Genomic DNA, 22,820 nt, shown 5'->3' with positions numbered 1-22,820 from the left:
CATTTGCATCACGTAGACAAACAGATGAAGGTAGCTTAGTAAAAACAGATTAAATGTGCCATATTTAGTTAAAGAAATGGGGAGGATGAGTCCAACACCAAGGTAAATGTAACAGCACAAGAAATGCATTACTATGAAAAAATGACCCCCTACTCTTTAAAGGAAAATCTCCCTAAACAGGTGTATTTATCTTAAAAGCACCTATGCCCAAACAAAGTCTACTATCCTCTTCTTCCTGGCATCCATCCCCAAATGAAGGACTAAATCAATAAGCAAAAACTATAAATTGTAGAAATCAATTTGAAAAGTTTGTAAAAGCTTCTAATTGTGCTTTATCAGCTAAATTATCAGGGATAGGTTTTAGAGGATTTTTTGTTTGTTTGTTTAAAGGAAGCAGTTTTTGCTACCATATATTATTAGGTATATTGGATACATATGTCTAATGGTCAAATCAACTTAGCTCCAAGTTTTTTTCAGATAGCTATATCAAGTATCATTCTCTAAATGTACAAAACATAGATTATGGCATTCGTTCTTTATTTCTATTAAATTAAAAAATTGCAGGTATTAGAGAGGCAGGGTAAACACCTTAAATTTTACTGAAACTGTAGATTCAACTGTTTAGGATATGAAAACTAGAAAAGTAAGAAGGTGCCAGGTAGGATTTGTCCTCTAATCTAGGGTCCTAAGACACTGGGCACTTCAATGCCAAGTGTTTCCTCATCTGTATAAAGGGGTTAATAATAGTATCTACCTCCAAAGAGTTGTTGTGAGGCCGAAAAGAGATAGTAATGGTAAAGTGTAGCACACTGCCTGACTGTATAAACATTAGTTATTATTAATATTATTATCATATGAAGGACTGAAGCTTGTCCTGTTAATTCTCCTAAGGCAATCATTTTACATAGCTCAAAAAAACTCAATTCTTATAGCCTAAGTAACCAAGAGACTGAAAAACTATTGAGACTTGGGAAAAGATCTACACACAAGATTCTCTGCTCTATTTAGTATCTAGGTGAATATCTCAGGAGCTATCAAAGTTCCCTATATGTCTTGCTGTGTGCATTTCTGTTCACAAGTTAGGTCGCTAATCAAGGGCCTAAAAATAAAGGAAAGCCACAAAAGCCTCATCATCTCTATTTAATAAATAGAAATCCTTTCCTTGTGAGGGTACCATAGATTCTGCTGATTTTTCCAACTTTACCATGTCGTTAGCTGAATAGTGGGATAGTTAAAACCTATTCATTTTAAACATCAACTAAAAACACCGATGACAATAACATATTTCCTGTTCCTTTGAATATACTGAATTTTGCATCATTTTTAAAAAGTAAGATCAACATATTCTGGCATACTTTAAATCTTCAAGCACTTGACATGAAAGCTCAATGGAAAAACTGTTTCCACTGACAAGTTTCTTCCAGACACTGAACAGACTGTCCTTTGTTACAGGTTTGCCATAAGCTCATCCTTCTAAGTGTTCCAACGACAATTTCATGGAATCTTTCGAAGAGCACACATGCACTTGAACACACAATGCTCTCATGCAGCAGGTCTAAACTATAAATTTAGAAGATGTTCTCTTCTATATATGTGAATTAAAAACCTATAAAATAATACTGGCATTCTAAAATTTGTGTTTAAACTGATAACAGCTTTACTGATTTACTGACAATGAAAATATATAGCATTTTTTCCATCAGAGCATTTATCAACACTTGGCATCTCTGCACTAACTTGACATGTAAGATGATCAAAATGGATTATGTAATCTTTCCCATTCATTTCTATTGATTTTAGTTGTGATAAAATTCATCAGTGTGCATGGGAACGCTTAGTCTGAAAGGCTCTGGCTGACAAAAAACCCAACAAAGCTGTAATAGGCTGGATGTAATTTTAAACCGGGATTGCACAAATACAGAACTCATGCCCTAAAGGCTTCAGCTACAAATTAATACAAATAATTCAGGCTATCTCATAAAAATTAAATCTGTCTAATGGAGAGATTTCACTTCTGATATAGCATTGCAAAATTCAGGGCAAAAAAATTTAACAAGTAAATGTCATTTTAAAAATATAGTTTCTTAAAACATTTTTCAAACTTTTTTTTTTAACTTCAAGACTAATCAAAGTTATTTCTGTGACTGCCAGGAACATCAAAATGCCAGTGAATGGACCATTTTAATCAGTTTTATTGATTCATGCTTTCAGTTCTTATTCAGTTAAAAACAAGGCACATTAAATACATCCTCTTATTGCTCTATAAATGCATGCAGCTCATTCTGTATATCAAAAGTAATAAATAATGGCAATAAAACACCAAGACAGTTATAAAAATGACAACCCAGCCTCAAACACAGTATTTAACAGTCCAATCTAGAACAATAACCTAACATAATACATAAAAGTGCCACATGTAAAAACATGCAGTATGTCTATCCAGGCCAGCACAGAGTTTGTAGCCGCTGGTATTTTGTTTCTGGTTTCACACATAGTAAGGACGGCTCTCCCCTGGACCACCCATAGGACTGAAATAATGCAAAACAGTACAAAGATACAACTGCATTGGCTTCACCATTATTACATTCCTATGCCAACAGCTTTTTTCTTAAATACATAAAATGTGGGATAATTAATTCAATGATCGATCCTTGCATCTTTTAACCTATCAGAAATAAGGATGCAGTTTTTGCCAGAGAACAAGAGACAGCTAGCATTCCATATACCATGAAGAAAGGCCAAACAAAGCCAGAATTTAAAGCAAAATAAAGGGGCATGCAGTAGAAATTCTGAGGTTTCCACTAAAGATACACTGATTGAAAACAATGGTACATGGGGTACGTGGCAGACAACTGTGGCCTAGAAATATCAGTCTTCTATTATCACTATCGCTACTACGATGGTGGGGGGACTCATTTTAGCCATAGCCTACAAAATGTTCACTACAGACAGGATTTTTTTTTTCAGCTGAACCCCTTTAAAAAGGATCTTAAAAGTCACTTTGTAAGAACAGGTTTCAGGAAGGACTTGATTTGGTCAAAAGTTATTATCAAATGTTCACTTAGACATGACACAAAATGCTTTTATGCTTTATTCGCAGCTTGAAAAAAAAAAAAAAAAAGGTTGGCACCAGCTGATTCCCAAGACAAGTATCTGGAACTCGTGAAGAAGGACAGGTTCAGAATCAGCAGATTTTAGGAGAAAACTGATACAAGACCTCACACACAGCTAAACATGCACAAGGCCTATTTAACAAACGCAGATCTGGCAAAAGAATCTGCGGGTTTCTAAGCAAAAGAAGTTAGTTTCCTACTGTATTAGGTTCAGGGAGATACAAGTCATCTTTATCTTGATTTAACTAGAGGAAGAGAAAAAGAGGGAAACCAAACATATAATATTACAATATTTCATCCCAGAGGCACACACACGTAAAAAATATATTTTAAAAATAATTTTTTTTATATGTAAGGGTTTGCTTAGCTTTAGACAGAAAAATTTATAATGTTTTGAGAACAATGCTGAATTGTCCCATTTCAGCCACCATTTATTAAAAATATTGGTTGGAACTTTGAAAGAAAAGAATGTCACAGTGACTTCAGAAAGTATTGCTACCTTGGTTTCGGTTTCATACTCCCTTATAGCAAATGCATGAACCAACCATGAAACTAGGCTCCTTGTGGGCAGGTTGTTTTCCATCTCTTAGTCTTGTATGGTGCCATACAAGTAGTAAGCACTTAATAAATGTTTACAGAATTTAAATGATCTTTTTAAAAGTTGTATTTTGATGTATACTACTGTTTTTTGAATCTCACCATTCAGAGTCTTAATGGTGACATAAATACTAGAGAACTGACAGAGGCATTAAGATTCCATCTTAAGCTAACAGAAAACACCACTGTGCTGTGGTTTGTCAATTTGTGTACCAGTTTTTTTATAACTTAAGATTTCCAATCATGGTAGTAAGAGCCTCCATCGAAGTGTGATATTTGCTTCTATATACAGAACCTGATCTTTGCAAAAGCTTGTGTGGGTTCAATTCACACTGGGAAGGGCCAAGGGACAAACTACCAGATGAAGGTAGCACGACTAAAACCAAGTAGCAGCAAAAATATTCCTAAACCGTCCTTACTTAAAATGTCAGGTTTTTTCTGAGAGAAGAAAAGGGAAAATACTTTTAAGGATTTAAAAAAATAACAATGCAACTCAGTGCTTGTGGTTAATATTTAGAATAAGAGCAAACTAAGATATTTTATTTCTACTCCCTCCCTCCCCCCATTTCTTTGCTAAGTGAGCAAAACCAGTGCAGCAGGGCTCGGTCTAAACCAATATTAGACAATACCACATGAAAGGTAAGATCTGGAGCTTGAAACCTGTGCTTATATACATATATATATATATATACGTATATATATATATATATATATATATATATATATATATATACGTATATATATATATGCTTGTAGAAATACATTTCTACCATTATAGTACTACTATAAAGAGATAGAAAATTTGGGCTCATCCTTGTTATATCCAAATGTGCCACTTCCATGCTAGTCTCAAGGCAAGGAAATCAAGGATCTTCCTGGCAATTTCAGCAGTTAAAGAAATCCAGCAGCCACTGAAAAAAAAAATGAACTGCCGAGATGAAACTATCAGTGTAAGACTCAGTAAATGTCAATGCTATCCTTATCTATACCTGTGATTTGGGAAGCTTTCAGAGTTTCTCTTTGTGACTTACTCCTCAAACCAGATCTAAACTTTTTTAGTTTTGGCAGTCACACCTGAGATAGAAAATTGAACAATATTGTGAAAGCGAGGCAGAGGGAACAAGGTGGAAGGAAGAAATCCTCCGAAACACTACAATTTCCAAAGGGGTCATTCTTCATGTCCTTTCTTTTTCAAGAGTAAAGGCTATCTAAAAGTTTAATGAACACAGGTATGTGTCAGCAAATCTCTTCCAAGTTCTTCCTTGAATTTCTGCCAAAACATTTGCTTTGAGAACTGAGAAAAGCATGTCTAGTCTAACAGGCCAGAAGTATAGTATTAAAATCTGCATGAAAAAATAAAAGCAAACTACCCCTTTTTATAGGCTACACTGAATGGCAAATATAAATCAAGGGCATACACAGAGATATCTTAGAGCTTTGGAATGTTTCCCAGTGGTTAAAAAAAAGCAGCTATACATATCCACTAGTTTGGAGAAGTAAGAGTTGTTTCTAGCGCAGTGCTTTGTGGTTGTCGTTTCGGTGTTGGTTGGTTTTTGTTTTTGTTTTGTGAACTGCTCAGACTCACAATCCTCCACAACTCCTATCCACTGGAATGGGAGATCTTGAACCCAGGCTTTCTTCTGCAGTCTTCATGAGTACTGCCAGACGGCTTCCAGATACCATTCCTTTTTGAATAGCGCTCATCAGCTTAAAGAAACAGCATTCAATATGTTAAAATACACACACACACACACACACACACACACACACAGCCAGTTCATTCAATTCTGAACAGCCCTTTAATAGTAGATAAAACTGCAAGCTGAGATAAACGAGCTCTCTATCAAAAGCTATAGCAGGTGCTACAGATAGTAGAAGAAAAAAAGAGCTTCCATTTTGGTGAATTTCAAACAGGAAGGTAGGTAGATCATTTCCATAGGAACATCTATCCAGTAAATTAATCTGTCTTTGAAAGCTAACCTTACTTGCTGCCCTTCTGTGTGTTCAAAGCACTTGAGTGTTTGAGAGTATCTTAAATGTTGGATTTTAAATTTCATTTGTAAAAATGTAAAGCAATACTAAGGTTAGGATAAAGACAAAACAATCCACATGATACCAGTGTCCCCACATTTAACAGGTGACATGGGGATGAATGATACTGTACTTGACTCCTTCAATATTTCTAAAGTCAAATTCCTTAAAGACTTTTCAAAATAATTTTCATTTAAGTCCTTGAAACTGGACCCAAAGATCTACCTTAAAGAATTAATAAACTCCAGCGCTCAGATTTTAGTTAATTCTTTTTTTATCCAATGGATAAAATCAGAATTAGTCTCAAAATTACATTCGCTCAGCTGGCAAAGGACTTTTTCATGTGGAAAGCACTAAGCAATTATGTTGTATGTGTTTTTTTTTTTCCTTTTTTCTGCCTCAGACCTGCCAGTTTTTTATGATTTGCTTTCCCTCCTCCTATCCTCCCCAATAACTTTTCTTTTTATTTCTTGATAGCTCTGGCCATTAACCACACCTGAAATACAACTGACTACAGTGCTCTTTAATACATTTACACATTTTGGATTGCACATTTCATCCCTTTTATATATTAACAACTTCCAAGGATAGAAATGGACTATTCTGATTCTAACACTGAAGAGTGTTTCATAAGGCATTATTTCAAAGGTTTGAATTGCTAATTGCAATAGAGCCCCCAAATCCTGAGCCCCCAAGTTGTAGTTTCATACATCTTTGACTATCCCACACAAGGATCATCTAGAAATAGTCTTTGTAGTCAATAAGATTAAGAAGATAAATCTAGGCTACATAGCTTCAGAAAAAGTAAAGTTTTTTAGCCTACTTCCACATGAAGCTAGAATCTACACTATGTTAAAAAGAAAGAGGCACAGTAAGGAGTGGTGTTAAAGGGTTTAAAAGACAGACTTTGTTTTCAATCACTTGTGTCCATTTTAGAGAAGACATCCCATGTTCATTATTTGGCACAAACCATTGCAACACTAGAAGGACCAGATGTGTTCAACTGACATAAGAATTTTTAAATTTTTTAATAAAATTTTACCACATTTAATTTCTCCTATCTGTTCAAATGCACTTTAAAACAAAGATATAAGCAGATATATATGCCTTTATTTGGAAATAAAAATTTTCATCCTACTATCTCCTGTCCGTACAAACGGACACAGCTTGGTCTTTTAAGGCATCTTTAAATTCTGGTCCTTCTAGAGTTTTAACAGCTGAAGACATAAAAACAAACTCCTCAATTTGTAGTTTATTCCTTAGGCTATTAGTCTACAAATACTTAAACCCTATTGCAACAAATGACCATCTGGAGTGAAAATTATCTTTTTAACCAGGGTCAGTTCTAAAATACTGTCTTCTGTCATAATCCACAGTCAATTTTAAAAGCACTCAGATATCAGTTTATAGGGAGAAACAATTACAGGTTTCCATGGATCCTATGAGATACATTATTTTTAACTCTTTTTAAAAAAAGCTTTCAAGTATCACATAAGCATTTGTATTTAGAAAACAGACTTTTTCATGGATAACTGGAAAGCTTAAAACCTGATCACCAAGAGATTCTATAAGAAAACGTGTAGAAAGATTCAACTATTTAGGCATCATTTTTTTTCAACTATGATCCACTCAAATTAACTCAATTACTAACCCCCACAATTCATGCCATCAATGATATTGGATTACTAAACAAAGCTTAGTGGTGCTCGAGTCAGAAGATCTTTGTTCAAATTCTGACTCTGATGATTCATTCCCCATATCAATGAGGGCAAATTATTCACCTCACTAAGTGTCAGTACTCTCATCTGTAAATGGGGTAGTGATTTTTGTGAAAGAAGCCCTCTGGAAACCTTCAAACACCATGTAAATATTAGTTTTTTCAACACTAAACTTTTAAAGGATTTTTAATATGGGAGAAAGTCCATGATTTTATTTGATGGAACATTTTCCAAAAATCTATTAAAAAATTTAAAAATTTCCTGAAAATTACAAAGAAAAGGCATAACGTAGTTTCCATTTTAAAAGTCCAAATGATAGTCTGGATTTATTTTGAAGCCTGTCTTTGTTAAAGAACTAGATCTTACAGGGATGAAACTCTTTTTTGTAATGCTGGACACAACCTGTGGAAATTTTCTACATTTAGATTCAATAATGCTCTTATCTTCAGCTCATCTCCAGAGAGACAATTACCATTTCCTTTGCCTTGATCTTGTTTGTTTAACTTGACACAGTGAAGAAAGGGCTGACATTGACCAAAATCCCCGGCATTAATTTATCTCATGTTCAGCATTCATCATTGCCATGATGCAGCAAAGACCTGGCCATCATTTCAAATACCTACCCCAAGAAAGACTACAAAAATAAACTTAACCAGTAAGGAACAAATAAACTCTTCATAAGTGGAATGAGGTAGATGGATACAAATATACTGCTGGTCATTTTGCTTTATTTTATATTTTCTTCTTTAGAGATATTTATGAGGATTAATGATCTCCATGCCCAATTTCCCTATGGAGTGAAAATGTGAAGTTCCTTTCATCAATTGAAATGTTAAAGAATTGGGACCCAAGTATGGAATTACAAAGAATGTAAATATATGAATTATATGCCATCATGAATATGGTCTTAAAATTAAAACACACATTTTCCCCTTTAGTTTGCTTTTCAAGTTTCTTGAAGCATAACTAACACCTATAAGACTATAAAACAGTTTTGTTTTATGTGCTAAATAATGCATATCTAAGGTATTAAATATATTTAAAGACATGTTGGGTCATCTGGTACAGTTCAGCAATGGGTACTTTCAAAGAGATATTGATCTGTTCTTAAAAAAAAAAATTATGCTCCTGGGTTAAACCTATTCAGAGCCCATATTTAATCTAAATGGTCCAATATATTTGAGTGGTTTGTTAATTTAATTATGAGAAACAGGAATAACAAAGAGAAAGAAAAAATGTTCTGCATCACAGAGGCTCTTCATTAGTTCACATAGATTACTTGATACAGTTATGGATACTGATTTTTCTACATTCACAAATATAGGTAGATGGAAGGCTTTTTCTGATTTCTTCATGAAACACCTATTTCTAGTAGCCTCCTTCCTCAACCCCTCCAAATGCTTCTGTATGTGTGCATATGTATATACACATATATGACTTGTAGTCCATTTCACAGTACAGAAATCTTGTTGCATAATTAAGTTCCTCCTAAAACACAGATCAAATTCCCAAAGCTCTATCAATCCAATCAATCAACATATGAGTGTGTATGAATGTGCATGTCACACAGGTGTATAGCACACTGTACTGGAGAAAAAGGAAGTCTTGAAGCCAGTAAGATCCGGTTTAAGTCTCACTTCTGACTGAGTAACCCTGGCCAAATCAGATATCTAGGCAATTCTCTAGTACCATAAGCTGAAAAGAAGGTATTGGTCCTCATTGGAAAGGGAGTTTCCTCACCAAGCAGTTTCCTAAACCAATCAAATCATAGGTCCAATCCAAACACACACACACACACACACACACACACACACGCGCACGCGCGTGCGCGTGCCCACACACATGCACACACATGCATATACACACAGACACACAGACACACAGGCACACACACATACACACAGACACACACACACACACACACACACATGCATTTCTGACTTTTAACCTACTTTGTTTCTCAGTGGTAAAAGGCTATGTATACTTAGTGGTCTATTTCACAGAACAAGTTAAATAATGTGACCATTCAGGAATAAGAAGCTATATTTTAAGGTCAATTTTTTTTTTTTTGCCTCTTGTCATTTAAAAAAAGAAAGCCACAACTCACCTGCAAAAACTCATTGAGTTCAACCAATCCATTTTTATTCAAATCTACTTCATTGAGGATTTCATGAAGTGTATTTTGATTCATTTGGATATTGACGCTCTAAATGAAAGAAAAGAAGAGGTAGAATTAATCACAAACTGCAGCTTTCTGTTAATTTTATTAAAGATTTTCAAAGTCCAAACAAACAAGGTTACCTCTAGCACACGCTGAACATCAACTATGGTAATAAAGCCTTTTTGCTCCTTATCAAACATGTGAAATCTCTTTTTGTACCTGAAAAATAATGATTATTAATGGAAAACTTTGCTCATATTAGAATTTTTAATTCAAAATTAACAGAAAATTTTAAAAGTAGAGAATGTACCTTTCAATATCAGCAGGCTGTAGGCTAATTTCAGAACAATATGTTAGCTGCTCTGACCGAGACTTGTAGCCCATTTCATAGTATAGAAATCTTGTTGCACAATCAAGTTCCTCCTAAAACACAGATCAAATCCCCAAAGCTCTATCAGTCCAATCAATCAACATGTATTTGATAAGTCCTTATAGTATGTATGCATGAAGCACCATACAAAGCACTCAAAACATTAAAGAAAAATGTGAAATAATTCCTACTGTCAAGGAGAGTCCAAAAAGACTCCAAAGTCTAAATTCTTTTTAAAAATTTCCCCTAGGAAATAAAAGAAGGAAGGTGTATTTCTTCATTCAGTCCAAAATTATTACAACTGATGTCCACTGGCATCTAAAATATAATGTTAGCAATGGTTTAAAGTGAACAAGCACCTAATAGAGATGGTGTAAACTACTCTAATACTCCTCACTTCACAACAAGTGGAGATGAAGTCACAATGTGATGTGGGAATGCAGGAATCCAGCATTAGGCATTTGATGGAAGTATTGAAATAAATAGGATATAGGAATGGAATAGGATTCTTTTCATCCATCAATAATCGATAATTATTTCTGTTCAAGCTGTTCTAGAGTAAAATAATCAACTAAATTTCTAGTGATATAACATCTGGTTACTTCTAAATACTATATAGAAAGAGATGCTTTCTCTAACTTTCTATAATAACTGTGGCTTATTGATTCACCGCAAAGTTATGGGTGGAATGATCTGAATGTGCAGGAACAGAAAGAGAGCCCTGAGATCTAGTTGTGAGGAGATGCTGATTCAATTTGTGCCAGGAATTCAGACTGTGGGAGGTGAGATGGAGGAAGAGAATTCTATGAACTAGACTGGTCACATTCCACCCACTGGGAGGCAGTGGATTTACTCTGAATTCTCATTCCTTGAGTGTATTGGAGGTAAGAGTTTGGGAAATGATTAACAGAAATTTTTCCAGCACATACTAGGTTCAGAGTATGTACAAAGAAAATAAAAAGCTTAAACCTATCCTTCAAGCCCTTCTATTGGGCTTCGAATTCATCAATATCTTTTCTCCCTTAGTTTTAGTGCCACCTTCTCTGTAAAGCCTCCCATGCATTTCTCCCTTTCTCTTCTCAAAGTTCCCTTAGCCTGGATCTCTCCTTTGCTTGCACTTCTCCCTACCTTGTATTAAAATTATGTGTGCACACATATGCCTAAGTGCAGAAAATAGGACCTTTTTTCTTGATGTCTGACAGTGCCTTGCCCATAGTGAGCTTAATAAATGTTTTTTGGAATTTTATTTTGAATTTAAAAATTAGAAGGATTGTGGCCCATTGTATACCATTCTGATCACATCATTCACTACACGTTGACTAATTCATTCATTCAACTAACATTGATTATGGATTTACTCTCTGCTAGGCACTCTACAAAATATTAGGAATACAAAGACAAAAGAAAATAATTTTTGCCCTAAAGGAGTTTATATTTCCCAGAGTAAAGACATAAATATAGATAAGTAAATTCAAACCACATACAACATACACAAACCACATACAAAACAAACACGAAGGAGTGGGGGAGGATGCTAGCAACTAGAGGTTTGGCTTTCAATGTCAAATAGGAATTTATGCTTAATCTTCAAGGTGAATGGTAAGCAGTGGATCTTCCTGAGTAGGGGGTTAATGGAGTTAGATCCATTCTTCAGAAATATCAACTTGGAGGCTAAGTGGATCAGAGATTAGAGATGAAAGAGACGAGAGGAAAAAAGATCACATCAGAAAGATATTACAACAGTTCAGATGTAAGACAGCTTGTTAATAGAGGATTAGACTTGGAGTCAAGAAGAGGCAGGTTCAAATCCTGCATTAGAACCTTACTAATTGTGTGACCACAGTCAAGCCATTTATCCTCTATGAGTCTGAGTTTCTTCATATGTAAAATAAGGGAGCTGAACTCAAAAACTTCTGAAGTTCGTTCCAGTTTTAAATCTACCGTCCAATGAAGGCAAGAGGAATAAAAGGGGGAAAGTATTTGTTAAATTCCTACTATATGCTAAGCACTATGTAAGTGCTTTATAAATATTATTTTAACTTCACAATAACCCTGTGAGGGAGGTGCTGTGATGATGCCCATTTTTCAGTTCAGAAAACTGAAGTAGACAGAGGTTAGGCAACTTGCCCAGTCTTGCACAGCTAGTAAGTACATGAGACAAGAATTTAACTCAGTTAATGAGTTAGATCAAAACTTGCTCTTGGATTTGTTTTACAATGATTCTATTTACTACATGCATGGCAATAGGTAGACAAGTAAGTCTGTGCTCCTGAAAATTACTATGGTTAGAGCTAATTGAAACAGATGAAAATAAAGTAGTAAAAAAACTTTCCTACTAAGACACTATACTTATCAGATTCATTCCTAATAGTGATGTGTAAGACCATTTCTTTATATCTAAGCCTTGGCTTGGAATAAATTGGCTTTCTCTTTTGGCCTGAGGATAGGGGATCTAAAATGAGGCTTCACTGAGTAAGCACTTGAAAGTCTGGCAATGGGGCCATCATTTTATATCGCTTGTTAAGAGAATCATCTATAAAACTATTTTTGCTACCAAAGGGAAAAAGGTAAATTGGCAGAATACATGGTACATTCTAAAAGGGTTTTCAATGAAAATGTATAAAGATCTAATGGACACTGCTTTAACAGCCACTAACACAACAGAGTAACCACGTATTTTATCTGAGAGCCAATGTGCTTACTGGGAAAATGTGATAGTAAAATTCTGTATTCAATACCTTTTTCTTCTCCTCACTCCAATTCAGTTCCTTTCCCATCAGTTCAACAATCTTAGGTAGAGCTTCCTCTGCAGCTTGGACATTCAGAAATGCGAGTCGAGTGCGGCGTGAGATCATATCTACTGCAGTACATGCATATTCTTTGATTCCATATTTCACCTGTGTTTGACATTTTTTAAGTTATTTTGTACCCAAAGGTTTAAAGGCAACTAGCCAAGTACAACCCCCCACCCCCACCCCATAAACATGCATGTACATGGTAGTTAAAGTTTGGTTTTATAATGTTGGGTTCAAGATGAGCAGCAATAGGACCTATGACTTCACTCTTCCTGACAAACCACACTTCGAAAAATTGACTCTCTGGAAAAGGTGCAGCTTCTCTCTCAATATAACCTGGTATAAATATGAAAATCTCCCCGGCCTCTCCTTTGACATCTAATTACATGAACAAAAAGGTAAGTGCCTCTTGCTTACACATAATATGATTATTATTTACCCAATTCTTTTTATTTGTTCTTTTGTCAGATATAGTAGAAAGGGCAACAAATTTCTGTCAGAGGATAGGATTCAAATCCTGGTTCTGTGAGATCTTAGTGCTCAGTTTCTTCATATGTAAAACAGAAGGATTGGATGAGACGTGGCTTCTGAGGTCCCATTTAGCTCTAAATTTATGACCTATAACTCCTATCCTATCCAAACCCTATAATCCTATGATTTGCAGACTTCTTTAATTTGATCTGCATAGTATTTCTTGTCTTGGATTGTAAATAACCAGATAGTAAGAATTGTGTGTGTGTGTGTATGTGTGTGTGTGTGTATACACACACATACATAAGTATATATACATACTTAATACATTCCTTTTGATGACAATAACATTAGTATTATATCAACAATAAAATATTTACTGAGTACATAGTTGCAAAGTACTGTGTTAGGAGTTATGGGGGATATAAAAGAAGTACCCTCAAGGAATTAATATTTATTTTGGGCAGACAATGTATAAACACATGAAAACTTTAAATAACAATTTAAAACACCATAAGAAATATCACAAGATAAAATGTGATTAAATATCAAAAGGCTGGTGGAGATAAGTGCTAGGAGATCGGAAGAGCATGTAGTTACTATGGATTGAAGTGGTTTGGAAAAGCTTAATGTTAGCAGTGACTTAAGCTGGTCCTTGAAGGACTGATAGGATTTCATCAGTATTTTGTAATTGCTTTAATTTATTACCACCATCCCCCCCAAATTCTAGAATTAAATGTAAAAGGTAACCAAAAAGATTACAGGTGTATGGTCACTTATTTCAGATTCTGACAGATGTTCAAGAAGACTAAACTTTAGAACCAACAGTCTTAATTTGAAGGAGAAGGAGAATCACAATAAAAGTGAGTGGAATTCATCACAGACACCAAGGGAAAATAGGCCATTGAGAAGTTGCCAACCACATACCTCTGCTTCAATGTATGGGAATTCAGACACAAGACGCACTCCAACGATAGGCCATCGTTTTCCTGTTACGCTTGCTATTTTGGCTACCTCAAAGGCTTTGTCACCATAAGTAGAAGCAAGATGTTGAGCCACCTATAGAAAGGAAATTACATTAGGCAAAGACCTTGAATATCAGCACCTCCTAGGTAAAAAGAAAAAAAACAACTATACAAAAACACAAGTAAGGGCTTCTTGTCAAGTGTTCCCTTGGTATGTAACAAATTGGTTTAGGAGAGTATGAGATTTTGATTGTGTGGGAGGATGCTCCCTGAGCTCTGGATGCTTAGATTAGCACTAAAGCTAAGATGCATGTATCACTGTTATCAGTGAGTAATGATGCTTCAACTTCAGTCTAACTCTAGGAACATGTTTGAAGAATAGATTTAGTTGATCTTGAGAAGTAACAAACTTAGAATGTCAGGCCAACTGTTTAAAAAAGTAAACAGATAAAACAAAAGGGGAAAATATAGCCAGAAAACCTATTCGGGAATTGATGCTGAAAGAATGCAGGTTATAAGGTGCCCTGAAAAAAAGATTCACTCATTTACTCATTCATTCATTCACTCATTCATTCATGCATTTCTCCATTCATTCTCTCGCGTTCTCTTTCTTGTTAAAGCCTGTTGGGTACCATAAGATCATATTACTCATAAATGTGTACTCAGCAAAGGTAACCATGCACAAGAAAGAGCACAATGGCTGATTTTGTTCTCATTAGTTTCTATTTAAGCAAAGAGGAAGATGAAATGCAATAAATACATACCTCACTTTCAAGTCCATAATCCTGAACCAGTCTAATGTAAAGAGTAGGGCTCCATTCCTTACCACCCTGCAGGTAAAGGCCAGCTGTCCTACTTGGCCCTACTTTAAAATTGTGATTTTTGACAGCAGTATCTATAGTATCTTCAGCCATTGAACGGTAAGTTGTCCATTTTCCACCTAAAAACAACATGGATAAGCAAATAAGTCACCAGATTGTCATACTGCTCAGGTTTTGATTTTTTTTTAATTAACTAGCTATTAATTTCATTCAAGTGATTCATTTGGTCATTGTTTACATAACAAGGCGACATAATGGCATTAATTCAGATCCCACAAGGTGGGATCTTTTCATTGGAGACTATCATCTGAGCCTCGTGAAACACCAATTCAATTTCCCATACCTGCTATAGTAATAAGGCCACTTTCACTGGTATCAACAACATGATTTCGGGAGATTGACTGGGTATCTTTAGACGTAGGATCTGTAACAAGGGGCCGAATTCCACTCCAAGCTGCTAGGACATCCCCTCTTCTCACTGTGGAGAATAAAAATAAAGGCTGAGGGTGCTCATTCATTAGCATGTCAAGAAAACTAGAGCAATTTTTTAAAAGCAGGATGAAGTTATAATCAACAAGAACAGAAGGAAAATAATGTGGACTCAGAAAGGGAAAATAGCCTTAAATTGAAGATGGAAATGATTGGCCAGGTGCCAAATTGGACAGAAAAACAATCTAGAGGTAATAATGAATATGAATTAAAGTAACGATCCTATTAATGCTCAAATGTATTAGCCTGAGCAAAATTATCATTTAAAAAAAAAAGTCTGGCACTTGAGGAAATGCTGATGGGGACCAGATAATAATCAAGAAAAACTAGTTATTACCATCCCTGCAGATGGAGATACCTAGCAGAAAGAACTGCCCCCCAAAGTATTCCTGAAATTCCTGTAACTCATTAAGACCCTTTCTTTCCTTAAAGGGTCTTTCCCCCTACACCTTTTCCTATTTCCTATGAGAGAAAACAAAGCAGTTTTAAAATTTTATTTAATCAGACAAATACAGCTACTGTAGAATTTTTACCCTTTAACAGAATTTTTCTTTCTGGGAGAATCCTTTCAATATTTTTTCAAGACAAGAGCATTTATTAAGTGCCTACTCCGTGCTGGTCACTGTTTTTTCTTGTGACTCCTTTCCTGCTGCTGCAACTACCTTTATGTTAACTCCTTCCATTTCATAATGTTTGAGGAACCTAGTCTTTAGGGCAAAAGTTTTTTGAATAGATATTTGTTATCCTTTAAGAACATGGCACTGTCTCAACATAATATATATATATTTATATACATACATGTATATAAATATATATCATATATATAAATATATAATATATATTTACATAGCTGCTCAAACTTCTCTCAAGTAATCCTGAGAGGTAGGTGGTACAATCAGGATTTCATGGATGAGAACACTGTGTCTCAGGGATGTGAATTCACCTGCCAAAGGTCACCTAGCTAGGGTTAGATATCAAACTCCTGTGTCTACTGAACTGCAGGCTGACAGATTTGGAGACAGAAATGACCCTAGAGGTCATCTAGTTCAACGTGCCTCATTTTACAAAAGAGGAAACCAAAGCCCAGAGAGGTTAGTGACTGGCCCAAGGTCACACATGTAAAAGGAGCAGGGCCAGTATTTGAACTCCAAATCCAGTGCTCTTTCCATTAAACGGTAAATGACTCTCCAGTTTACTATTCCTTCCATCACACCATGCGGTCAGTCTTTTTTGAGATGGTCCCATTCTCACTGGCTCTCTTCCCCTCACTTCTGATTCCATTCTCTCATTTGTAATTCCTTTCCCTTTGGAGTTTTGCATATTATTAGTATTATCCTTTCTCTCTCCTGCTTTTATCTGGATATATAATCCCCCACACACATATTTTCCCGCTTAATCAAACAGACTCCCCCTTGTCTTACCCTTCATTAGTCTTCCTGTTCATTAGTTTTAAATTTTTTATTTTTGTATCCTTTCTCAAAAAAAGGTTTCTCCCCCTCTATTCATTATTCCATCTTCCTCCTATCTACCCTAGACCCTCAAGAATCGGAAAATGTATTCCTCATCCAAACACCGTTTATATTCTAAGTCAGGGGTGGGGAATCTGTGGCCTCGAGGCCATATGTGGCACTCTAGGTCTAAAGTGTGGCCTTCTGACTGAATTCAAACAAATTTCTCCCCTACTCCACTCCCCACTTGCATGTACACTCTCGTGCGGTAATGTAATTCCACATAACAAACACTGATTCAGGTGTCACCAGGTCCTGCCCATGATGGTTCCTTTCACCTCCACCAGATTCCTGCCTTTGCCCCATCTCCTTGTGTATATTTAGACAGAAGTTTCTTACTGGTCTTCCTGCTATCATTCTGTTATAGCTGCTCCCTGCATTTATTCACCTCTCTTATGTTTGTTGTTTGGGTTATTTGAGAATCAATAATCTCTTCAGTTCTAGTTTTCTTTTTGGAAAAGTTCTAAAAATATTTCAAATGTCTATTATTGAACATGCATCTTTTTTTCAGAAATCATTGTGGGTTGCATCCTAAACTCTACTGCACTTCAGAACATATTCACTCCTGTTTTCTGGTAGGTTCAGAATAGTCTTGATTTTTATGCATTTCCTTTCCTTTGGATTTGAAGGTCTTTTTCCTGATTGCTTGCAGAACTTGTTGCTTCTAAATTGAATTGTTAAATCTAATTACTATGGGTCTTCGAGTTTGCCACCTTGTTTTTTTTTTTCTTTTTTTTCTTTTTTCTTTTGGAGATGATTAGTTTTCTTCTATTATATTTTCCACTAATGGTATTAAGGTCTTTTGTCCTGTCCTTTCTTCTGGGAGAACTGTCATCCTTAGATTGTCTCAACATATCCTGTCTTTGAGATCAGTGTATTTTGCTTGCACAATGCGTATCTTTTCTTTTAATTTTATTGATTTATTGCTTCTTGTTTTCTAGATTGGCCTTCACTTCTATATATTTGTATTCCCAATCTATTGATCTCTTTTTTGTTTCTTTGGTGAAATTTGCCATCACAGATTCCAGTTTTTCTATTCTGTCTGTTATTTTTGCTGTGCAGAACATAAATTCTGCTCCTTAATTCTCCCTTCTCTTTTTAACCACTTAGGAACATTGTGTTATGATTCCGTGTTCTCACATTCCACAGGATCTTCTGGCTCATCAAATGGTGGATCATTTTCCTTTGTTTTACAGGATTAGACATAGAGCCTAAACATGTTTACCAGATGTGGAGGTCATATTTCCTTCTGCTACTAATGTTTTCTCTGTTGATTTATCTGCTTATGTTCAAGGTCTTTGAGTTTTCTTCTTCCTGAGACCTTTGGTAGTTTTTGTTTTTTCCCCACTGATTTTCTCCCATTCACTCTAACAGTGGTTTCCTTGGGGACTGAATCTGAAAGCATCTCAGTCTCCTCCCATATTGGACAGCTGACCAGCGTTGGTCTCTGCCTCCAGTGAGTTTTGGGTAGATCACTACTCGTCCCATTTGGATTCTGTGCTCCTTCCTTCAGTCTTGGTAGAGTGCTGCACAGCTCCCCACATACCTAAGGTGTCCTGTCCTGGTAACCTATCTCACTCTCTTTGCCCATTAGTTCTCTGGCCTGGCACCAACAAAGTACTGTGCTGGTGCTGCAAGTTCTCTACCTTGGCATAGGCAGATAGTTCAGAGTTTTGCCACACTTGTGCTATACAGTTGGCCAACCCAAGCAGTCTTTTGCTACAGAAGGGCTGAGGTCCCCCTGGCTATCTATTGTAGCCTTAGCAAATTTCAATAGCCTACAGCTAGACTCTCTGTGGCAATGGAAAAAGGAGGGAGGACCCTAGGTGTAGGGGCTAAGTTTTGTTGTAAGCCTATGCTGGGTCCTGGAGGTGGAAGAGAGATGCTAAGTGAGCTCAGGGTCAATGAGCATCAGTTCATGGGTTTTAGGTTTTGTTTTTTAACATTCTCTTGGATTCTGGTATCCTAGTACACAGAGATAAATGAAGTTGTCTTGTCATTGGTTTATAATTTCTGTTTAGGAGGGGTTTGAAAGGTCATGTAGATAAGAGAAAAATGTATTGTTGCTCACATGACCCAGAAGTAATACTTTTGTTTAAAAAAAAAACACTATACCACTTATCAGTGATTTAACCTTAAAGTATCTAAGTCTCCTCATTTTAAAAGGGTACAGGAAAAGTAGAATAGACCTAGAAGCACATATTTGTATTTATTCACTGTATATGTATGATGTACATATATATATATGTATATATATATATATATATATGTATATATATATATATATATATATATATATATATATATATATATATATAAATGTACATGTACTGATTGTCTCCTCCAATAGAACTTAAGTTCCTTGCAAGTAGAAATTTTTTCATTCATGTACTCAGCATAGTGCCTGGCACATTTTGATGTTCAGTCATTTCTGATTCTTTGTGATCCCATTTGAGGTTTTCTTGACAAAGATATTCCCATTTCCTTCTCATTTTACAGATGAGGAAAGAAGCAAAAAAAGAAGCAAACGGGGTTAAGTGATTGGTCCAAGGTCACACACAGCTAGGAAGTGTCTGAGATCAGATGTGAAATGCAAAATATACCAGAGTATGTCCAAAATATACTCCACGTCTGGCATTTTATACACTGTACCATGCGCTGCCTGGCACATAATGAGGGCATAATAAATAGTGATCAATTACTCGTATCCTCAAGGTCTAAACAGTGTCTACCATGTTGAAAGTGCTTAATAAATATTTGTTGATTGATTTAAATTGATAAGTATCAGAAATGGTTATAATTGGGAAGACTTAAGATTGGAAAGCAGCCTCAATTAAATGGTCCTAAATACCATAAATTCTTGTTTAAGTCAGAAGGTTACCTAATGGACTTCAAAACTCAGATTCAAAAACATTATGATAGTGAAGTTGGTTGTCTGTTCCTCTACAAATGATAAGATTTAGAAAATAACATTACATATTTCAAGTAGAGGTCACTAGATTGGACAGATGGAAGAACCTTTCTACTTGATGGGATGTGAGATTCTGAAAGTCCATGATGCAGAATCTTTGTAAAGAATCTTAAAATTAGTGGAATGTTTCAACTACAACCAGGTAAGCATATATGCAGAATGTTTTGAGTGGTATCTTTAGTTTACCTACAGAGTCAAAGCTATGATAAGGTGGGGGTTTTTTGGGGAGGAGGGGAAGGTAGGAGTGTAGAAAGAAACTGCAGCAAAAAGTACTCTGGCATTTCCTGTGCTTATGAAATTTTATCACTGTTCAAATTTGTAAATGGAAATAAAGTACCAATGAAACACTCAAGAGACCTAGGCAAGAGGGAGAAGGTGGGAAGGATGAGAAAGAAAAAGAGAGCTCAATCCTCAGAAAAGAGAGTACTTAAAACCATGCAAACATACATAGAAAAACTATACATTAATTATGCTTAGTATATGTGTATACTGTTGTTCAGCCATTTTTCAGTCTTGTCCAACTCTTTAGGACCCCATTTGGGGTTTTCTTGGCAAAGATATTGGAATGTCATTTCCCGTCCCAGCTCATTCTACAGATGGGGAAACTGAGACAAACAGAGTTAAGTGACTTGCCCAGGATCACACAGCAGCTAGTGTCTAAGGCCAGATTTGAACTCAGGAAGGTGAGTCTTCCTGACTCTAGGCCCAGAACTCTATCCACTGAGCCATCTAGCTGCCTCTAGTATATGCACATACATATGTATGTGTGTGTGGATTTATATTTATATAAACTCTTTTTTTCCTCTTAACCAAATCAATGGAACTCTGGTGAGGAAAGCCTGTTGGTACTCACCCTGATAAACAACTCTTTGGCTGAATGACTGAAGATCAGCATACAATTCCCAAAGGCTGTGTTCTATTCCTAGCTCCTCCACTGTCCTAAGTCACTTCCTGGGGATTTGTTTGTTTGTTTGTTTTCATTTAACATTTTTTAAATAGACAACAACGTATTCATCTCTTTCTTCTACTTCCTCCTACTTTCCCAATGGAGGTAGCTCCAATGAAAAAACAAAAAAGAAAAACAAAACCCTTCTAACTAATAAACATAGTTAAGCAAAATGAGTTCTCACACTGGTCATGTCCAAAAGTCCAAAAATGTATGTCTCATTCTGCAACCTGTGTCCATCTTCTCCCTGTCAGGAGGAGATGCATGCTTGCTTCATCAGTGTTCTCTGGAACCATGGTTGGTTATTGCATTGATCAGAGTTCTTAGTCTTTCAAAATTGTTTGTCTTTATAATGTTGTCATCGTAGAAATCGTTCTCCAGGTTGTGCTCCCTCTATTCTGCATTAATGCCCTACTTTTCCAGACCAATGTCTTGTTACATCTAGCTATTATACACCTCAATCAAAATAAACTACTCCCTTGGCCCCTATACACACTTTATACTTTTCTGATTCTGTACAGAACCATATAGTTAATGTCAAGGGTACGATTCATACTCTTCCCTCCCCTCTGCCTATAAACTCTAACCTACACTTTCAAGCCCAGGTCAAATGTCTTCTGTTCCATGAAGTCTTCTCTTCCCCCACCCCCTAACCCCTGGAAATCACTAAGACCATCCCCTGTAGACCTCAAATAACATTCTATTCTCTACCTCTCTAAACCATGACTTATCTAAGGGTGTGTCTTATCCCCCTCTTAGTCTATATGTTTATAAAGGGCAGGGACTATTTTATAAAGACAGTATCTTCCCCTAGGACCTATCGCATTGTAGGTTTTGGATATTTGCTAGATTGACTCTATCAATATTTAGCAATGTGCCTCTCATACAATAGGCAATTAATTTTTTTTCCAGTCAAACTGAATTGATGATAAAGTCACGGTGCTTAGCATACCCTTCAAAAAATGTTAAAAGGACTCAAGACAAGGTAAGAACATTTAACTTTTTCGATAACCAGTGCTACAAAATCATTTTATTTTAGTTATTCTCACTTTCCCCATCAGAAAATTAAATTCCACCTCTTCCTGGTTGTTGTTGTGACATTAACATTAACATAGCTAGGAGACCCAGATTTAAAATTACTTAGGGGAACAGTTAGATATTAGGCTAACATATGAATTTTAGCACCTAAAACAGATAATATGTTTATCCTACCAAGAAATAAAAATGCAATTTTTTTGAAACACATAAGTTTTATGTAAATAAAGATATTGAGTCAAATATCACATACATTGCATATCCTAATGAACAGAGTTCTGGGTTTGGCGGAGATTTAGAAAGATCTGACCTCAAATCCTGTCTCCAACAGGTGATAGTTGTGTGGGCAAATTGCTTACCCTCCCTCAGCCTCAGTTTCTTCATCTGTAAAATGGGGATAAAATAGCTGTAGGATTTCTCTCACAGGGTAAAGTAATGATGTAAATGACTTTATAAACTTTTCAGTGTTGGGTAAATATGTTGCTGTTATCATTACTATTATTATCACCTTATTTAATCAAGAGCACAGAAATCTCACTTCTAAAACATTCGATAAAATACTCTGGGTTTACAATCGCAGACTGCATGCTGCTGGTAGAATTTTAACTCAACTGAATTGAGTTCTTAGTGCCACTTCAATTATATTAACACAGTGTTGAGACTGAATTTATTTATAAAATAAAGAACGTCTGCATGCCAAGTTAAGGAAAATATCAAAATTAAATACTTAAAATATAAAGTAGCCTATAGGGTACTTCATCTTAATTGGCTGCAGTCTCTGCTGCAGTTTAGAGAGAAGTCTTCAGTTACATCTGAAGGCTCAAGCCAA

The 22,820-nt window shown here is 35.8% G+C and overlaps 1 protein-coding gene across 6 annotated transcripts in view; it reads right to left on the bottom strand.

Annotated features, from left to right (window-relative positions):
• Positions 1–5,135: 5,135 nt before the first annotated feature.
• The window catches only part of GPD2 (glycerol-3-phosphate dehydrogenase 2), a 174,468-nt gene continuing 156,783 nt past the window's right edge, over positions 5,136–22,820 (bottom strand). For all 6 annotated transcript variants that reach the window (XM_072612016.1, XM_072612020.1, XM_072612017.1 and 3 more), the window contains exons 10-17: positions 15,386–15,520; positions 14,986–15,161; positions 14,184–14,315; positions 12,729–12,887; positions 9,931–10,043; positions 9,761–9,839; positions 9,567–9,665; positions 5,136–5,417 (exon numbers count right to left, since the gene is read on the bottom strand). In XM_072612016.1, coding sequence (XP_072468117.1) covers positions 5,292–5,417; positions 9,567–9,665; positions 9,761–9,839; positions 9,931–10,043; positions 12,729–12,887; positions 14,184–14,315; positions 14,986–15,161; positions 15,386–15,520 — 1,019 coding nt within the window. In that variant the 3' untranslated portion in view covers positions 5,136–5,291. The remainder of the gene's footprint in view (positions 5,418–9,566; positions 9,666–9,760; positions 9,840–9,930; positions 10,044–12,728; positions 12,888–14,183; positions 14,316–14,985; positions 15,162–15,385; positions 15,521–22,820) is intronic.

This window comes from Notamacropus eugenii, chromosome 5 (assembly GCF_028372415.1).
Source record: "Notamacropus eugenii isolate mMacEug1 chromosome 5, mMacEug1.pri_v2, whole genome shotgun sequence".
Classification (NCBI taxonomy): Eukaryota; Metazoa; Chordata; class Mammalia; order Diprotodontia; family Macropodidae; genus Notamacropus; species Notamacropus eugenii.
Note: the sequence above shows the minus strand (reverse complement) of the source record. Positions and strands in the feature narration are given on the sequence as shown.